This window comes from Gossypium raimondii, chromosome 12 (assembly GCF_025698545.1).
Source record: "Gossypium raimondii isolate GPD5lz chromosome 12, ASM2569854v1, whole genome shotgun sequence".
NCBI classification, from domain to species: Eukaryota; Viridiplantae; Streptophyta; class Magnoliopsida; order Malvales; family Malvaceae; genus Gossypium; species Gossypium raimondii.
Genome location: NC_068576.1, coordinates 6434870 through 6455944, shown reverse-complemented (window position 1 = coordinate 6455944; position 21075 = coordinate 6434870). Strand labels below are relative to the sequence as shown.

General features: G+C 33.5%; 1 protein-coding gene across 2 annotated transcripts; it reads left to right on the top strand.

The window, feature by feature from the left end:
- Nucleotides 1–13221: 13221 nt before the first annotated feature.
- On the top strand, nucleotides 13222–19758 carry LOC105763047 (cation-chloride cotransporter 1). 2 transcript variants are annotated; one of them, XM_012581082.2, is made up of 13 exons: nucleotides 13222–13648; nucleotides 13730–13879; nucleotides 14073–14151; nucleotides 14665–14756; nucleotides 15574–15688; nucleotides 15905–16005; nucleotides 16171–16232; nucleotides 16388–16612; nucleotides 16752–16866; nucleotides 17304–17498; nucleotides 17620–18020; nucleotides 18164–18325; nucleotides 18454–19758. In XM_012581082.2, the coding sequence occupies exons 1-13, from the start codon at nucleotides 13494–13496 to the stop codon at nucleotides 19542–19544; spliced, it is 2943 nt and encodes a 980-aa protein (XP_012436536.1). In that variant the 5' UTR covers nucleotides 13222–13493; the 3' UTR covers nucleotides 19545–19758. The 2 variants fall into 2 exon arrangements, with proteins under 2 accessions (XP_012436536.1, XP_052481119.1); XM_052625159.1 differs by having other exon boundaries at nucleotides 13223–13648; nucleotides 16388–16432.
- The last annotated feature ends 1317 nt before the right edge of the window (nucleotides 19759–21075 follow it).

Here is a 21075-nt window from a genome sequence, read left to right as displayed (position 1 = left end):
AAGAAATTGTTGGTTGTTTATTAGGATTGGAATAAAAACATTGATTCGCTTTTTCCTTGGTAGGGCAAGAGATGGAGGAGGCTTGGGCATTCTTTCTAACATGTTTGTGATTATATATGGCCTGGAATATTAAGGGGTTATGTTTGATATCTGACGAAGCCGCAAGAATTTTGGCTACAATGCGAAATTCAGGGAATGTTTGGGGTAACCACAAGCATGTCATGTATTATATATTTGACATATCACCCATAACTTCATAGGGATTCCAGAATAAAAACTGATGTGACAACTAGTAAATGTAGGTACATACCATTAATTTCATAAATTTGAATATGTTGTGTGTAATATGTTATTATGGGATTGTAAATATATTATGTTGAATAGTGTATAAGTTAATTCATCCCAAATCCTATCAAAATGGTAAACCTTATCAAAGCAGTGGACAAAAAAGCATGAACATTAATGGAAATCCTTTGATCAAAGCAGTGTGTGCAATCATACGATGAAAGCCAATAATATAGGCATATGACATCTATCCTTGTAGAGTGTGTAAATGGGGTGTCGAAGAACACTCGTTATTTGTTAGTTTCGACAATAGTTAAAGAAAGCTACTAATGGTTTAACATAATTTGGTACGGAAAAACTACTAACAAGATGGCAACTGAACACATCTTATGTAAGATTGTTATGGAGAGACTCACTACTAATGAACATGTTGCTAATGAGTATCGTGTTTCTTAATATGTAAGTATCTCACATTTTAGGTTAAGGAGACTAAACCCTCTCTATGCATGGTACGACTTGGTTTTTATAAGGTCAATCTTGAAGCAGACTAGTGTGGTTATGGGCATTATTAGACAAAGAGGTACCTACGTTCACATGTTTATACTACATGTTAGTGTCACGGTGCTAGAACTTTAGTCTGGCAAACCGCACAGCCTTAGGCAATTTCTTGGGTTCAAATCTGCCTAAGTTATCCTTACTCTCGAAAACTGAGAATTCATGTAGAAATTCTCTAAGTCACTGAAGCAAAGCAGAAGCAAACTCGAAAGAGAAAGAAACCACGAACGAACAGAAAAGCTAAAAGAATATTAGTGCAAACCAAGTGTTTGAGTAAATGTTGTCAAAGTATTCTTTAACTCAAGAATGAAATGATTACAAATGAACAAGGATGACTCTATTTATAGTTGAGCTTTCCCAGATCCAACGATACAGATTGAATTACATAAATAGTTGAGATTGGTTCCCATCTACAATAAGAGAGTCCTAATAGACTTAAATTCTATACATGCTTATCCTTTAAGATTTACAATAATTATCCAGGTAAAATACAATTTACTGAAGTGTTTACATTTTAACTAGGATCTAAGTAGATGGGCGTTGAGACTCTTCCAAGCAATGGGTCAGTCTTGTCGGGCCAAATGACCCCAAGGGAACATGAAGCATCTGAAATGTGTGCATCAATTGCAGGCTCCTTTGTGCGACCCGTGACATTCTCCCTCACCTGTTCTCACTACGCCTTCGTCACATCCTCGGTATGGAATTGGTCTATCTTCTATTAGAAATTTCATAAAGCCTCAGCCTATAATACTTTCGTCGGATCACTCAATCATGATGCACTCGACATCACGGTCATAGGAGACATTTACACCATTGGTGCTCATTCAGATTTGCCTCAATTTGGATCCTCTTGATCCTCATGAAAAGGCTTAAGCATCCTGACATGGAACACCAAATGAACATGAACACCAAATGAACCTTAGTTTTGCTGGCAACTCTAGCTTGTAAGTCACTCGCCTACTCTCTTCAGAACTCTGAAATGTCTCTCATACTGTTGCACAAGCCCCTTGTCCAAGCCAATATAGCGCAAAATCAAGTGCAATTTAGCAAGAACTGAGTCACCAACCTAAAACTGCACATCTCTGTGATTCTGATTAGCCCACTTTTTATTGCGCCTACTTGCCTTGTGTAGGCAAACTCTGGCTAAGTCATTCCGCTATTTCCAATATTTAGCAAATTAATAAGTTGTTGGATTAGGTCCTGCATAACAGGCTAGAATAGCATTGGCTGTGAGTGGCTGTTTGATCGTCTCCCTACGGGCTAACGTCGATAGAGTGTATATTGCTACAAAATATAGGAAATTAGGCGGTGTCTGCAAGTGTACAGGTCAAATTGTAATATAGTTTGTTAGCACAATGAAGTACTAAGAGTACTTCGAGGGTCTTATCCAAGGGAGGTTAGCTTAAACTAATAATTACTTCTACACAAATAAACTTAAATAGTATTGTGGCGCCCCAAACTCAACCAAGATGAATCGACTCGAACTCGAAACATCACATTATCCACTTACATGACTCTCCTTACCAATCACCAATCACCAATCACACCACAAACCACTCATCATACCAATCAAATACCTACATAGTCAAGTAATTTTAACCATACAAAGCCTAAAACATGCTTCGTCTATCACAGTACAACATAATAATATTAGGGGTAAAAATGTCAATTTACAAAATATATGCAAAATACTCATAATTCATTAAATTAATCAAAAAAGTTCCATGGGAATTTTATTTTAAACCATATATGAAAAATCCAGTTAAAAACGATAATAAAAAAATTAAAAATAAAGTTTAATAACTAAAATGTAAATTAAAAAAAATATCTCGGTAAACTTTTTTATGAAATTGAAGATAGCATTTTACAATTCAACGTACAAAACCTTGTCATGTAAATTTTCAAAATATTTCGTGGTGTTTAAGGCCTCCATTTGCATTGCTTAGAAATCAAGACTTAATTGTAAAGTTAACAAAACATGTCTAGTTCATTCAGTAACCATGTCGATGCGACGCGAAAAATCACGTCATGACATTGCTTGGAAGGGAAATCTCGTCTCAAAGACATGATAACAACATCCTGACGACGGGTTCTCATTGCCACGTCGTTGAGGCTCGTCACAAAGATAAAGTGCAGTATATTACAGAACATATGCAGCTTTAGCATATGACACTTTAACACTCAAATACACATACCCTTTCGTGATTTCTTGCCAAAATACCTATTCTAACATGGCATATGGCATACATGGATCGTATAAATCATGTTCAATCATACGAGATCAGACATTAACATACTTTGGCATCCAATCCAATCTCCTATACTAGCATGCTTTCGTAAGTCTTAATTCAATTACTTAACATACCAAATTTACATATAAGGCAATTTAAAGTGCAGTATAGGTACATACCTTACCATTTGGTCATTTTGCATCTGTCCAAGCATTCAACAAGTCATTTAATCATTTCTAACCACAATTCTCTAAAGTACATGTATACTAACCAACATATAACCTAACCATTCATCTAGTATACTTCTTGCAACAAATCCAAGCAATCAAAACATCCAAAAACTAGTTATAAAAGTCCTTAAACAATCCATGGAAAGTTCATTTACAAACCAGAACAAAAACTAAATCCTAATCCCTCAAATATGCACCCACATTACCATCCCTTATTAACCAATAAACCATCTCACATGCACAATCAAGATGCTTTACCTTGGGATCACAAGCTTGCTCACTTCACCACTCCACTCAAGTTATTTCTCTATAAAATAAACATAAAGAGTGTGAGCTTAAAAAAGCTCGATGAGTGTTTAAGATGCTACAACAAATCACAAAAATAAGAGTTAAAAACAAGCATGCTAAACAAATTTATCAATAAGAGTTAAAAGTAAGCATGCTAAATGAATTTATCACTTAGTATTTTCAAAGATCATATCATGTTGATACATTGGGAACTTGTGAATATGAAAATGTATACAAATACCTGTAATTGGATACTTGGATCTCTATCACACCATGACTCAAAAGAGCTTACATGTCCCAAGTAAGTGTAGCATTAAGCTAACACTCTCCAACACACTGACAGATCCCAATGAATGGAGCAATGCTCTACATTTCCTTATCTCTCCAAACATGTCCCAATATCAAAGCATATAAATAAGTAATAAAATTCATGCCAACTATATCCAATGTTTTCAAATTTTCACAAGGCCAATATATCATTTTCACACATTTTTTTCTGGTTTATGCACACTTACACATATATCACATTCACATCACTTTTCACATATTCATATCATGCACTCTCAAGTGCAAAAACTTGCTCATTGAGCCACATACACTTTCATATTATATGTGTGTGCATAAAACCAACTATTCAAGTCATGTTTAGACATATACTCAACGCACATATAATCATATCACACACTTAAGCATAACACAACTCATGTAGGCTTTATTTGCAAAATATCAAGCTCAAGTAAGAACACTTACTCTTGGGACTTAGATTAGGTGATTAGACAACCTAGGTCTCATTTTAGCTCATCGATTTGTGCATTAATCATAACACAGCAGACCACTCACCTTGATCAAGCTTTGCTTCAAAGCCAAAACTCAAATAAGCTTTTGCTTGCTTTCGTCCTTGCTTGCAGAGACTTCCAATTGAGTTGGCCATTTACATACACATACAACACAATTCAAAGGCATTACAAACAGCAGAAAACACAACTAAATCACTCAAAAATCACATATCCAAGCCTCTCATTCACAATACTAAAAACTTAGCTAGTTTTGTCAAAATAGATGTTTAATCACTTCAATCTCATTTCTAATCCTTAATTTCGATTTCAAACATTCTAAATATCATTTAATTTCATATTTAAACCATCAATTTTATCTAATTACAAGGATATATATTTTTTTCTAATAAATCAAGCTTATATAAACATTTGAAAGGGGAAAATGTTCAATTTGTTTAAATTCCTTAAGGATTGGTTAAATTAAGATCAAATAACTTTTAATTAGATCAAAATGAGTTAGAAGTCACTTTAAAATAGTAGCTTAGCTTAGTCTTACGAGATCTACCATTTTCAAGCTAAAAATCAGTTGAAATTCATTAAATCTTTGGAGATCTTGATTAAATCAATTAAAACTTGAATTGAAATAACAACTTGCTTATCTGCCCTGGGACACACAGAGAACCCAGTCGATAAATTTGGCTTATCTGCCTTTTCCAAAATATGCCATGACCATGGACTTTTCTTTAGAATTTTCATATCAGAATTCATGTTTTCTGTCCTGACGGACTTTATTGAATACCATTACGATGAAAAAACTTACATCACAACCTCTCCACACTCAAATACACCTCATTCCTAAACATTTTTAATCTCACATCACATATCCAATATAAACAATATTCAGGTATGCTAACTCATTTTTTTAACCAAATCATACTTCAACACATGCGTCATACGCATCAATACAATCACATCACACAACATTCATTCTAAGCATACACACACATAGTTGCTCATACAACTATACATATAATTTATCATATTCTACACTAACAATAACCTATATCAGAAATTGATCTGTCGCAATTCGTTGTAGCAGATTAAACTAGTTTTCATACTTATGGGGCTTAAATATGAGCAAATTTGTTATGTTTTATTTAGTTTTTCTAATCTTAGTTTTCATTTAATAAAAAGTGTAATTAAGTCGTTTTATGACCTTAGGGTCCGAAAAAGGCCTAAGGGAAGACTAACTTACTTAGTAAGTATGTAGGACACCATTCAAAGGCATGAAGACTCAAGGTTGGTCGTAATGTTGCAACACAAGGAGTTCAATGTCGCAACTTAGTGAACAGAGTACCAAAATACCAAGTCTACCTTTGGTGTCGTGACATAGCTAGTGAATGTTGCAACATACCCTTGAAGCTGAGCCTGAGCCAAGCAAATTGCCTTCAGTGTCGCGACACAAACAGTGGATGCCGTGACATTGACCCTGTATGTGAAAGCATTAACAAGCTGAGGGTGTTTCGGTCCACACAATGAAAATTAATGTAAAAATGCCAGCCGACCTAGGGCTAAGGACGACGACCAACCCTAACATTATAAATAGGGCTCATTAAACACTTGAGAATGGACCTCTTCTGTAACTTAAAATTTTTCTTTCAATTTAGTTTTCAATTTTTATTTTTTTAAACTTAGGATTTATTTCAATTTGTTTTCGTTCATGACATTTGGAGAATCGGATTTGTGGATTCAACCAAACACTTTGTAAATTTTTGCGCTTCAATCAATCAATATAATCAGGATTTCTTCTTAAACTTTTATTCTTGATTCGTTATTCATGTTTGCTTTCTTTATCAAATTTATATTGTTTATGAGACCCGTGATGAACTAATCCTTTTATAGGGGATTAGTGAGTTGAGGTGTGATTAATTAGCATCTATATAGGGTTTTTTTAGGGAATCAATTATTTAGGATAGGAAGAACTTAAACCCTAAGCCTGACAACCCTAGTAAGTCATCTAGATGAGAATTAACCCAAAATTGGCATTGTCTATCTGTGAAGCCCTTACCCCAATCCGATCTGAAATGTGAGGTCGACAGATAAGTAGTTCTTACGACTTGTTAGTTTAGTGGAAGATTGAGAGATCTTGCTAGGGTAACAACTAGTTGATTGAGTAAAAATCAAAAATTGAAATTAGTTATGACCACTGAAGCGAGCTAATCACCCATGCTTAGATTTGGTTAAGTTACACATTAGTTTTTCATTTTCATTATTTTATGCATGTTTTATTCTTTTCTTATAAAACCTAAATTCTTTACTTTATTTTTTGTCGTAATATAATTTATCTAAAGTACTAATAAGATCTATTTACGTTTAGTTTAATATTATTTTAGTACTCGCCTCCCTTAGGTATGATCCTTTGAGAACTTACTGATTTCATTGTAAAAACTATATTACAACCTGACTCGTAGACTTGCGGACACCACCTTAATTTTATATATTTAGTTGCAGTATTCACACTCTGAACATTAGTACGTCCGGTGGCAGTTAGGAATACATATTTATTTTCCAGCAATCATTCATGAAACATCGATCACAAGAGACTTATCTAGAAAGACTTGTAGGAGTCAATATTAAGGACTCACTTGATATTCACCTACCGTAGCTACTAGTTCTAGATTCAGACATCCAGTTCGAACCAGTAGCAACAATTGCTTAAAGAACATGAATTCACTATTAAACACATTTACAGATAAATTGCTAACATTTTTTTTATAGAAAATCCTCATGTAAGGCTTATTATTTGTAACTTACTACCCATAGACTTCATAGCATCCTTACTCTTAACATGCAAAGTTATCAGACTTACAAGGAGATGAAACATCTTTGTATTTTCCAAGAATCATTAGCTTCTAGCTTACATAAGAAGAGCAACCAGCATAAATCTTTTGAAATCGTTGGGGGTGGTGCTAAAATTGTGATATATAAAAATCATATTTGTTCATTCATTTATATTGTAACACATATATATTGTAACACCCCAAAACTCGGCCTAGACGTTACGACCGAATCTAGAGGAATTACATTAGTTTGTTTAAAAGAAAAGAAAACCTAGAATTTGAAATCTAGTTTCAAAAACCATGTGATTCCAAATTATATTATTTTTGAATACTCTAACATGTTATTCAGAAAAACACACGTGCAAAACTTATTTATTTTCGGAAAAGCACTTAATTTAACATTAAATTTTGCAGCAGAAATTTTTAGAGTTTTAGTTTAGTAAATTGTACGATTTTGTAATTTAAAGTTAAAAACACCAAAATCTGAATAACAAAACAAAATCTAAAAATAAAGTCAAAAAACAAATTTACAGTCCAAAATATTTAAAAACGTAAACTATCTTATTAAATTAATCTAAAAAATAATCCGAGCTCCAACACACCATCCGATCCTAAATTTGCTGATTACCTAAAAGGTCGAATATAGAAAGGTGAGCTAACAAGCTCAGTGTGTAACAAAACTCAAATAGAAACACAAATAACAAAATAAATAGATCAAAATATTACAGAGAAATTCATCAAACTCAAATGGAAAACTTGTACATGTATGATTATGTCATTGTAGTGTTTTCAGAAAATAAAATGCATATTTTCAGAAAACTTCTTACCAACTTCGCTACACACCAAATTAAAGTTCCCCAGAACTCATCCATCCAAAAACACACCAACAGATAATTATAGACAATGCCACCAGAGTTGCAGTTAAAATTTCCAGATCAGATATATGTGGTCAAGCCACTATATTGTAGCCAAGCTGTCAGAATAGATATATGCGATCGAGCCATTAAAATTGCAGTCAAATTGCCAAAATAAAAATGTGGTTAAATCACCAGATAGTGCAGATCAATAAACTGTCAAAGCTTCCTCCTTACAATATTATCCCAACCCCATGCAATGTGAAATGGCATGTAAATACAGAATCTAAATGAAAAGCATGTAAGACATGCAGTTGTACAATAACAGAAATCAGAAGGTATAAAAATTCCACGCTTTTGCAAAATAAATGTGTCACAAATTCAACAAAAGCAAATTGGTTTCGTCATAATGTCACATGCATGGTCATATAACAAATTTAGAGATATATTAAATAACAAAATTGGACATCATACGCCCATATACAAACATAGCAAAACATAACATACCATCAGAATTATCAGTATATAGATCATACATGTATATTTCAGTACCTTTTCCACATTACTTAAAGTATCAAATTATCAAATATCATGTTTTCAAGTCCGATTTATACAGCATGGACCATACGGAGTGGCTAAATACTCATTATGGATAAATACAGCCCTAGGGGAAATTTATCAAAAATAGGCTTACACTGCCTAACACGCCCTGTGTAGTCCACATGGCCCAATTAACCCAGACAGTATGACACACATAGTCTGGCACGCAGCCGTGTGATGTCGATAATAGGTTTTTAGGGATCGTGTCGTTCACTCTTTTTTAAGTTTTCCATTACACACTTGTTTTTTTTTTCTGATGCTAACACCACTGCAAGGATTCTAGTACCTAAACCAACATTTGTAAATCGATTAATTAACACGAATTACTAAGAATCCACTCACAAATTCGGCCACAACCGATTAACTTTAGATCTTAACCAAAAAAACAAATAAGCCTCTTGCCATTCCAAAACTTACCCAAAACGTAACAATAGTCCCCGAAACCTCCTAACTCGCTAGATATACGTCTTGTGAACCACAACCCCCACCTATCAGATTTATCGAATCAATTAGAACATGGATTATCAAATCATTAACTCACCCACCTTGAACTCAAAAACGATATTAATCAAATAAATAGAGAAGATATAGACAATAGTACTTACACCGCGACAACACTACTCTCCCCTACTTAAGAGTACAACACCATAATGTTGATGGCAATACAGAGGCAAGATATCAATTTAACAAAACGAAAAAGAACCAAGGCAAGGGCACGATCTCCAAAGAAGTATGATAAAGAGACAAGCGAGGGAAAAAAAACAAAAGAGTAACAGGGAATAGAAACAATGACTAAAAGAAATTCTTAGCAGTTTCAAGGAGTCAAAACCCAAAAGAAACAAATGGGGAATGTGGGAATGTGGGACGACAAGCAATGGAGGTTGTTGAGATAATTACTATTTTTTTAAAAAGATAAATATTACTAAATCGAACCAACTCCTAATTATTCTATCCAACTACTAGAAATTTAAATCGATCCAACAAACCAATACTAAGGTGGCCAACGATGGAAAATAAAAAATAAAAGTAAGTTCCGCTTTAGACACAACGAGACTTGAACTTGGGACTATTGGGTCAGTTAAAGCCTTACCACTAAACAAATGGGCTTAATCTTACTAATAGTTGGGCGAAATTAATTTTTAAGCCAGATATTCAAAGATAGAGGTTTAGGCAAAAATGAAAAGAAAAGGATGTGACCACTCTTAACACAAACACAACATCTAACTACTGAACCAGATTAATTCCCTTGACAAAATTTCCACAATCTTAACTAAAAAACAGAACGTGACCACTCTTGGTTTCACTAATCCCATTTCTACTAACCTGATTTTTGGGATGTGACATAGATAATTTACTTCTGTGTAGTGGAATTTGATAAGTGTCAAGAAAATCATAATATGTCTTTCCTAATGGCCTACAGAATCTAGAAGAAGCATAAACGAAAGTAATTTTCATATGATATTTGACTAGTCAGTTTAGTTGGTTTAGAACCAGATTTAGTTACCAAGACTTACTTTTCACAATGCTTGAACAATTAAACGTACTATACCTTTGGCGGTAACCTACACAAAGCCTACTTTTCTTTTATCGAATTCTTTCTTTTATTGAATTCTTTCTTTTACTGAAGAACACATCAAAGACTAAATCCTGATATATTTTCATGGGCGGATACTCACTTCGCCAGAACATTAATTCGCCAAAAGCTACAATTTGGCGAACTAGCTACCAGAGTGCACCAGAACAGACAACTTCATGTTTACATGCCTTCAATTTGAATCATCCAGATTTGGGGTGTGACACAATACAAATATACCATAAACATATTAGTTCATTTGCATAACAAAACATAATACCAAAGTCATATACATATACAACCATTTCCATCTTATACTATATACTAACCAAGCTATGTTCAATTTTCTAACATAAACAATTCAATTCAGATCCAATCTTTACATTTCAACTATTTCATTTCTTTTTAATTATCGTTTTCATTTTTATTTTTTCCCAGATAACTAAATTAAATTGAATTTGGATATCAGACTTGTATGATCACAAAAACTGTCATATAAAAAATTGGCTCACACAAGCCTTCCCTTATGAAATGGCTCACACAAGCCTTCCATTTAGGTTCGATGATTGCTCACTGAAGCTTTTAAAGAATCCACAAGACATGCTGGACCTGAAATCATCATATAAACCCTTGATCAAACATCCATTTTCCTTTTTGGGACCCTAATAGCATGTCATTTTTATCCTAATCATTTACTAAGTTCACACGGGCACCGTTACCGTTATCATATTATTTCAAACCTTGTAGTAGTTTACACACTTTTCATATTTCAAATAGCAATCCATATACATTTTAAAACTTGTAACATCATCATATACATGTCATTCAATCATATAACAATTTCACATCCATTCGTTACCATGTATCTATTCTTATTTATCATCTATCTCATATTTTACAATTTAGTTCATTTGATGCTAAAAACATTATATACATAACAATTCAAACTAAAAAGCAAAACCATATAATACAAATATATCATGAATTAATAAAGAAAGTCTCATATGAACTTACCTGGCAAAGACACAAGCAAATAAAACGTTGAGGACTAATACATAATTTTGCCTTTTCCTCGATTATCCTCCGTTTGATTCAATTCCCAATCTATACGATAATTTCATTTTAATTTATCAATTCCAATTACCTTATAGTATTCTATTATATGCATAAGTCAGTTCAATTTCACTTTTAAAATTTTCCCTAAAATTTTGTATTTTATTCAATTTAGTCCTTAAAATGAAATTTCTATAACTTTCAAATTGTAGTCTCAATTTTGAAATCGGTATCAATTAAATCATTATATAACCCTCTATGTTCTATATTTACAAAATTTAACATCAATTTTGAAATTTATGCACTTTAGTCCCTATGTTAAAAAACTAACAATTAAACTTTACAAATCAGTCATTTTTACTTCTAAGCTTGAAATCTAAAAATTAACACTAATTTCATCAATTAATCAACAATGAAAACTTTAATAGTTTTGAAAAATAATATACTAATTAAATCGAAATTCCACAATTTAAAAATATAAAATTTATGGAAAACGGAATAAATTAAGCTTACCATGCAAGGATAAAAGATTGAACTCCAAACTCTATTCCGCTAAGTTTCACCAAAATAAAGATGAGTGGAAGAAGAAATGGCTTTCTTTTCTTTTAATTTTATAATATAACATATGTTTTATCACATTTAGTTATAATTATATTATAATATAATAATTTTACATAAACAAAAGCCACCTAACTATCCACTAAGTTCTCTAATGCATAATTTCCATTTAAAACATTAGTTTAATTACTATTTTGGTTTTAATAATTAAAAATTTATAGTTATATATTTTATAACTTTTATAATTTAGTCTTTTACTCTAATTAATTATAATTCAATAAAATTACTAAACCATAATTCAATATATTACTAAACTAGACTTGTAAATATTAAATAATAATATTTATGGAATCGAACACCGAAAATCTAACCACTGAAAAACAATTGTTATAGATTACAAATCACACTTAAATTTAGAATTTTGACTTTTGATAATTAATTTTATAGATAGATTATTTGCAACAAATATAGAAGTTATTTTAATATTTTTATCATTACAATATTAAGGTGAAGGAATAATAGAGTTTAAATCTATGTCAGAAGGAAAATCTCACCACTACTCTATAAGAATCATAGGAGGAATTATATTAATACATTTAGAAACTAGATTAATTTTTGGAAGATAATATTTTCTTATGAGGAAAATAATTTTGTGCATGTTAACTTGTTTTTAATGAGCCTTTTGTATGATTATTTTCCTTATAGTTCTTCAAGAGGAAGGTATTTTTAAGTAGAAATTGTATATAATTCTAATAAAAATAGAAGGTAATTCGAGATTACGTGAGTTGGTATTAGTGCTGGTATTGTTTAGGTGTCATGATTTTTTTAATTTTTGAATTTATATTTTTTAAATTACTTATAATAGATGGAAAAGTTAACTTTGTTAATATGGCATGTGTCGATGGTCACATAGATGACATGTTAGCATTTAATTAATTTTAAATTTTAAAATATTTTTTATAATTTTTATACATTTTAAATACTTTTAATGATTTGTTACATCAACGTATAAAATAAAATTTCAAAAAAAACCTGTAAAACCTTTGTTAGTTTTAAAATTATTATATTTTAAAATATATTTTGTAACAATTTTATTTATATATTCCGATTCTCTTAAACATTTTGCTACCAGTCAAAAGCTTTTCTAGAAAGACAAAAAAAAAAAATTGTCAATGAGAATATTTATATCCAATAAAATTTCCTGAATCAACCTTAATAATATTAAGTAAAATTTAACTATAATTTCACCTAATTAACTAATTGATGGAAAAACATGTAGTAATTATTAACGATTATGTTAAGAGGAAAACATGAAGAACTGAAGATTCAATTCAACGCATAAATATTTGGTTTTGAGATTTACCTGACTTTAAAAGACTACAAGAAAGAAAAAGGGGGCTACAAATTTTTATAATCTGAAGTTTCTTCAGAGTTGTTTATTATATAAAGAAAAGGGAAAAAAACGCCTCCTTATATATTTACTTATAATGTTAAAATAAAATACAAATATAATCACAGATCTCTTCCTGCTGCAGCATTGCTTGGCTGGTTTTCTAGTTTATATCTTTTGATGGTTGGCCATTTCTTTTTTGGATCTGAATAAAAAGAATTAGATCTATAAGATATATGCTTTGAAATAAAAATTCAAAAATGGACAATGGAGATTTAGAAGGTGGCGGCGGAGACTTAGCCTTTCATGGAAAAGGCGGCCGCAAATATAGCCCGGTCGGGGCTCACGATCGCGCCGTTCTCGAGATGTCTTCCATGGATCCCGGATCTTCCTCCGATTCCAAATCTTGTGTCAGGTAATCACCCCGTTTCTTTCTCTTTTACTAATATCTTTTTTTTCGTTTATCATATTCTATAGTTATCTATTATATTGGCAGGAAAAATAACGCAGGAACGGTAGGGAACTTGGATTCTGATGGAAGGGAAGGTTCGAATCCTGAAAATGGAGGAGCCAATGGTCCTTACCAGGAACATAAGTTGGAATTGTTTGGTTTTGATTCTCTTGTGAGTATTCTTGGTCTTAAAAGGTAAGTTTTCGTTAATGCTTACTCTCTGATTTTGTGCTCAATAATTGAAAGATGTTTGCTTCGTGTTAGTACTTGCTGATTAATGTTTCAAAGCATAATTGCCTAATGACTAATTTTCGGTTGCTGGACAAGTTTCCTTTACATCTGAATTTTTGAACTTATAATTATTATCTGCGTTTGACTTGTTTTCCAGTATGACAGGAGAGCAAGCTCCTGCACTCTCGAGCCCTAGAGATGGTGAAGATGTTTCCATCACCAGTGGGCAACCAAAGGTAAGCGCTTCTTTCCCTTTAGCTTGATTGATTACTCTTATGGTATCCTTCTTTAGTTGGCATTGTGTTTCATCTTCAATGTCAATGTTGTTTTGTTGAGCGAATGAAAACAAGCTATGATACATTGATAAAAGAAGAATCCTTTGAAGAATACGGGTGATACTATGGATTTGCGATATTACCCTGTTATTAGCTTTTTTCTGTTTTCTAGTATAGAGAATTGTTGAAAAAACTAATTTGATTTCCTTCCTTCTTGACGTATATGTCAATCATGTCCAAATTTTGATGGAGTATTTAGAAATTAATTTATGTGGAATGTTGAAGCTAGGAATGGTACCCTTGCTTAATTTCCTTCAATTACTGCGTGCCTCTCAATTATGTTTGTCTCAGTTGAAATACTAGCAAGCATTGTTTAATTTTGTTTATTCCTTGTCCTCTTTCTTAACAAAACATAGTAAACTGTACCTTACGTCCTACTCATGCTGTTCCATGCTCTGTGCTTATATCATGCAGCCTTCTGCTGTCAAAATGGGTACAATGATGGGGGTATTTGTCCCATGCTTGCAAAGTATTTTGGGTATTATCTACTATATCCGGTTTTCTTGGTAAGTCAGTATCTCTTTTGATGTTTATTTTGTCTTATCATGTATATGCAACAGTGTTGTCCGAGACTAGAATCCTTATATTACCTCAGGTGCAAGGCGCGAAAAAGGCACTAGCCTGAGTAAAGTAAAGGTCAATATGTTTATGTGCAAGTTTCTGTTTGTTTGTGTATACATGTGTATATATATGTAATAAGGCTTAAAATATATAATAAACGCAAAAGTATAATCTAGTTTATCTACTAAACACGCAATTTTTTTTATTAGTCGATATGCATGATTTTCTTGTGGTTCATGTCTGTTGTTCAATACTCAAATACAGAGTTTGAAACTATCCTTTTCTTACTAGTAAAAGTATATCTAATGAAAGAAGTGAGAAGAAAAGAAATCGAAGAGAGCTTTAATTAGGTGGGCTTTTTTATGCCTTTCGCCTTCCAAAAAAAGGTGCGCCTAGGCGCACTAGGCATGTGCCTGATCAAATGGGTGTTGCCCAAAAGGTACTGAGATGCTTTTATTATCTAGTGCAGTTGTGCCTAGGCGCATCCCTTGACAACACCGATGTGCAGAAGTGCATGTGCAAATGTAAATTGAATGCATTCTTTGTTTCTAATTAACGGTGCTGGATTTAAATTTTAAGCTGAGCTTCTTTTGCAAGAAATGAATTTCACAGGACATTGTTGTGTTTTATTTTATTAATGCCGTACAGATATATATATATCCATGAGTCCTTTCCTTTGTGTTGTCTAATAAAAGGGTTTCCGTTAGGAAAAAAAAAGAAGCCTATTCTGATTTTATGCCCTTGAACTGTAACATATTGCAGGATTGTTGGCATGGGTGGCATTGGTGATGCACTGCTGCTGGTATCACTTTGTGGTCTTTGTACTTTCTTGACAGGAATATCATTGAGTGCTATTGCAACCAATGGTGCAATGAAGGTACACGTTCTTTATAGTTATATATCCTTGACGGTCATTTTTCAGATCTCATGTGACTCTCATATCTTAGAGATTGTGATGTCTTAGGCAAATGAATTACTTTGGAGTTGGATTCCAGTGTTCTTACCTTGATTTTGCAGATTTCTTTCACTAAATAATTCTGTGCCGGGAATCTAGCGACTTTCTTGTTAATTATTTCTTGTTAATTACTACTAGGGTGGTGGTCCATATTATCTCATTGGTCGCGCCCTTGGTCCTGAGGTTGGAGTTAGCATTGGATTATGTTTCTTTCTTGGCAATGCAGTTGCAGGAGCTCTGTGAGTGTATCTTCTGGTTCTTTGCTTTTTTATTTTTATGATACTATTTTCTGCATAGCTCACAGTGAGTTCTGCTACCTTGATAGCTTAATGTGTTATGTATTTAACAACATTTTACTCTTGCTAATACTGGTAACTTCTTTGTGCTTTTGGTTATGGCTGTAGTTATGTGTTGGGAGCTGTAGAAACCTTTCTAAAAGCTCTTCCTTCTGCTGGGATTTTTACTGGTAAGGTTGACTGCTGTCAACAGCACAGTTGCTGATAACTTAGTTGTGTACCATATTTACTGGTTATTGGTAGTAATAGTCATGGTACAGATTCAAATGTATTGAAAAGAACTTTATACCAATTCATTTCTAATATCACCTTGCTTGCAATGCAGAGACCACTACAAAGGTCAATGGCACGGTCTCAGAACCAATACAAAGTATAAGTACACACGACTTGCAAATTTATGGGATTGTTGTGACTATAATACTTTGCTTTATTGTGTTTGGTGGGGTGAAAATGATCAATAGGGTTGCCCCTGCTTTCCTTATACCTGTTTTATTCTCGATATTTTGCATATTCATTGGGATTTTTCTGGCTAAGAAGGATGATCCTGCACGTGAGTGTTCATTCTGTCTCTCTCTCTCTCTCTATATATATATATATAACATAACAGTGGCATATTGCTTGTTGCAAGCTCTATGTTATTGCTCAAAGTCAATCTAAGTGAAACATGTTGCTTGTGATGCTTGATACAGCTGGAGTTACGGGCTTGAGTTTAGAAAGCTTTAAAGATAACTGGAGTTCAGATTATAAGAATACAAATAGTGCTGGGATCCCTGACGCTGAAGGAAATGTGCACTGGAACTTTCAGTAAGAATCTTCAAGACTCCTACCTTTGTAATTACTAGAGTTAAATTTTGATAAAGTGCTCGTGTTCTGATTGTTCATGATCAAAGGATAAGGCATTATCCCTGGAGGACAATTTTAGGCAAACGTCTGGTTCTCTTGATTATGTTCAATTCCTGTTGTTGATCCTACAGATAAAGCACAAATAAGTACACTTTCACCTAATTGTATTGAAACTTGTTTGATAATGGAGTTTGGAGGAAACAGATCCTAAGCTTAATCGGTGGCCATACTGCTGTCCCAAATCTCTTTCTGCACCTAACTATCCAAAGAAGGAAAACGTTGTTCCCCTACCATCAAGTTTTGATATTTATTAACCAACATTTTGTCTCAAGCCTGATGTGATGGATTCTTTTCTTTCGTATAGTTTCTAACTGCTTTTTATTTCTATGTTTCTTCAGTGCTTTGGTCGGTCTCTTTTTCCCAGCTGTGACAGGAATCATGGCTGGTTCAAATCGATCCGCCTCACTTGAAGACACCCAGCGTTCTATCCCCATCGGGACGTTGGCCGCCACACTTACTACTACTGGACTCTATTTAGTCTCCGTCTTACTTTTTGGAGCTGTAGCCACCAGAGACAAGCTTTTGACTGACAGGTATCATATTTTCTTTTTCTTACTAAAATTCTCCATGGATTCTGCCGGCAACATTTCTCCTTTGCATTCTTTTCTTTAAGAGTTAAGGTATTGTCATAATGCTAAACCACTTTTGATGCAGGCTACTTACGGCTACAATTGCTTGGCCTTTTCCAGCTATCATTCATATCGGAATTATTCTTTCAACTTTAGGTGCAGCACTTCAAAGCTTGACTGGTGCCCCTCGCCTTCTCGCAGCAATAAGCAATGATGATATTCTTCCTGTTCTCAATTACTTCAAAGTTGCAGAAGGGAGTGAGCCTTATATGGCTACCCTTTTTACTGCCTTTATCTGTATGGGTTGTGTGATTATCGGGAACCTGGATCTTATCACGCCAACCGTAACCATGTTTTTCCTTCTATGCTATTCTGGTGTGAACTTGTCCTGCTTCCTTCTAGATCTTCTAGATGCTCCCAGTTGGCGTCCTCGATGGAAATTTCATCACTGGAGCTTCTCTCTCCTTGGAGCATCACTTTGTATTGGTAGGCAGAATTGCATCCATTGTATTTAACAATTTGTGCCCCCTTCTAGTTGGAAAAAGAAAAAAATCCTGTATATTAGCATGCATTTGGCTAATTATAATTTCACTGGAAAGTAATGGTCACAGCTGTTTTGTTTGCTGCAGTGATCATGTTCTTGATCTCATGGTCATTCACTGTTGTGTCTCTGGCCCTTGCAAGCCTGATATATTATTATGTGAGCATTAAAGGAAAAGCTGGGGACTGGGGGGATGGTTTCAAAAGTGCTTATTTTCAACTAGCTCTTCGCAGCCTTAGATCTTTAGGAGGTACGTCATACATTATGCATATCTTTACCAATTGCATTTCTGTATGTAGCATGCTCTACTTGTATTTTATGCATATAGACACGAGTATTGCGTCTTGTGTTCCTGTTGACCTATCATTTTGTTTGCAGCAAACCAAGTTCATCCAAAGAATTGGTATCCCATTCCTCTTATATTCTGCCGGCCTTGGGGTAAGCTGCCAGAAAATGTACCTTGCCATCCAAAACTTGCCGACTTTGCTAACTGCATGAAGAAGAAAGGCCGTGGAATGTCCATATTTATCAATATACTAGATGGGGACTATCATGAACGTGCTGAAGATGCCAAGGCTGCCTGCAAACAGCTTGATACCTACATTAACTACAAGAACTGTGAAGGTGTTGCAGAAATAGTTGTGGCACCCAATATGAGTGAAGGCTTCCGTGGAGTTGTGCAGACAATGGGTCTCGGCAACCTTAAGCCCAATATTGTAGTGATGCGATACCCAGAAATATGGCGTCGTGAGAACCTAAAAGAAATCCCAGGCAGATTTGTTGGTATAATTAACGACTGTATTGTTGCAAATAAGGCAGTTGTCATTGTCAAGGGCCTGGATGAATGGCCCAATGAGTATCAAAGGCAATATGGTACCATTGATTTGTATTGGATTGTGAGAGATGGTGGTCTCATGCTTCTTCTGTCACAACTTCTTCTTACGAAAGAGAGCTTTGAGAGCTGTAAGATTCAGGTCTTCTGCATTGCAGAAGAGGATACTGATGCAGAGGGCCTCAAGGCTGATGTGAAGAAGTTTCTATATGATCTTCGGATGCAGGCTGAAGTGTTTGTTATAGCGATCAAATCATGGGATGTACAACCAGAGAATGGATCTCAGCCAGATGAGTCAAAAGAGGCATTTACCGCTGCTCAGCAACGGGTGGCTGATTACTTGGCAGAAATAAAGGAAACAGCAAAGAAAGAAGGGACCCCATTGATGGCTGATGGAAAGCCTGTAATTGTGAATGAGCAACAAGTAGAGAAGTTTCTATATACAACTTTGAAGCTGAATTCAACGATATTAAGATATTCTAGAATGGCTGCGGTTGTGCTTGTAAGCTTGCCGCCACCTCCTGTGAGCCACCCAGCATACTGCTACATGGAATACATGGATTTGTTGGTCGATAATTTGCCCAGACTTTTGATGGTAAGAGGGTATCGTAGAGATGTTGTAACTTTATTCACATAGTTTCTGGTTTGATTATTCAATGAAGACTGTATTTGTGTTACTGTGCATATAGGCTTTGCCCTCCATTCCCATGTTGTCAAAGTGTTGCATTCATTCTTTTTCTGCCATTCTGACCAATGGCATTATTTTATTTTGTTTACTTTCCTTTCTTTAAAAATAATAGTAGTTTATTATAATATTAATACAAGGCTTAATTCACTATTGGGTCCTCAAAGTGTACTTATTTTTCCATTTTAGTATTTAAACTTTATTTTGTCTCAATTTGATACCTGAAATATCCTTCTGTTATGGTTTTAGTCCGAAAGTTGATTGACTTTAAAATATATTTTTTCAACCAATTAGAGAATGTCACATAGTGGTCTTCATATTTTCATAAAATATATTACTTAAATTATTTTTATTTAAAAATATATTTATTAACGTTTAATTTAATTAATAAAAATTATTTTAATTCATTTTTTCTCGCCTTCTCCCTTCCTCTCTACTCCATCTTCTTCCCCACTCTCTTTCCGATACAAACTACCATAGCTAAATTTTTTGTCTCCATTACCACATGCATATTCTCACCATAATTATTAACACTATACACCAACAAAAAAAAATATAAAAAATCATCAACCCAAAGTAAGAATGGATCTTTTGGGTATTGCTTCGTCGATCTAAATAATAAAAAAGAAGCTTATAAAGAGAGGAAGAATATACTGAAACTTGAAGAGGATTTGACGGTGAGAAACACTTAAATTTGGTATTAAAGTTTCGATATTTATTTATATATCTACAAAAATCTAGTGTTCTTTTGAAAAAATAAATGTTGAAAAATGAAAAGAGGGGATGTAAAACAAGAAAATGATGAATTTGGACTCAAACAACCATCAGTAAGTGGTAACTGACAATGGAGCATGGTGGCCATTGAAGCCATAATTTGGAAAATTTTTAATTAAAGGAGATTGTAAACAATTTTGAGATTGTTTTTGTTTAGATTATTGTGAAAAAAAATATAAGAGAACTTAATTCTTCTCTTTTCTCACATGATGAACATCCAAAAAATTTGTTAGATTTTTAGGGTTAAAAACATTTAATTATTTTATGGAATTAATGAATTTTAATTTTTTATACTTTTTTATTATATATTTTTGAATCTTTTATATAATTATTTCTATTTTTATAATTTTTTTAAAATTGATATAAATATATGATAAAGTTATATATTTTTTAATTAAAAACACCATGTGACATAGAATTAGGTTGGAAAATTGGGTTGCTCTGCTTTATAGCACATTTTCCTCTACTTTATAGCAAGTTTTGGTTCTTTTCCTATATTTTTCTTCCATTTCTTTGATTGATTTGGTTATTTCAATTTTCTTTTAGTTTTTCTGTTTCACTGTTTACAGTTTCTGGGATTGGGTTAGAGGATGGCAGATGTGGAAGGAAATTTTGCTGATTTATCTCTTGAAGATGAAGAGGAGGTGGTGGTGCAGTTGGCTTCAGAGAGATTAGATCTAGGGGCCTCTTTTGAAAACTGTTTTGTGGG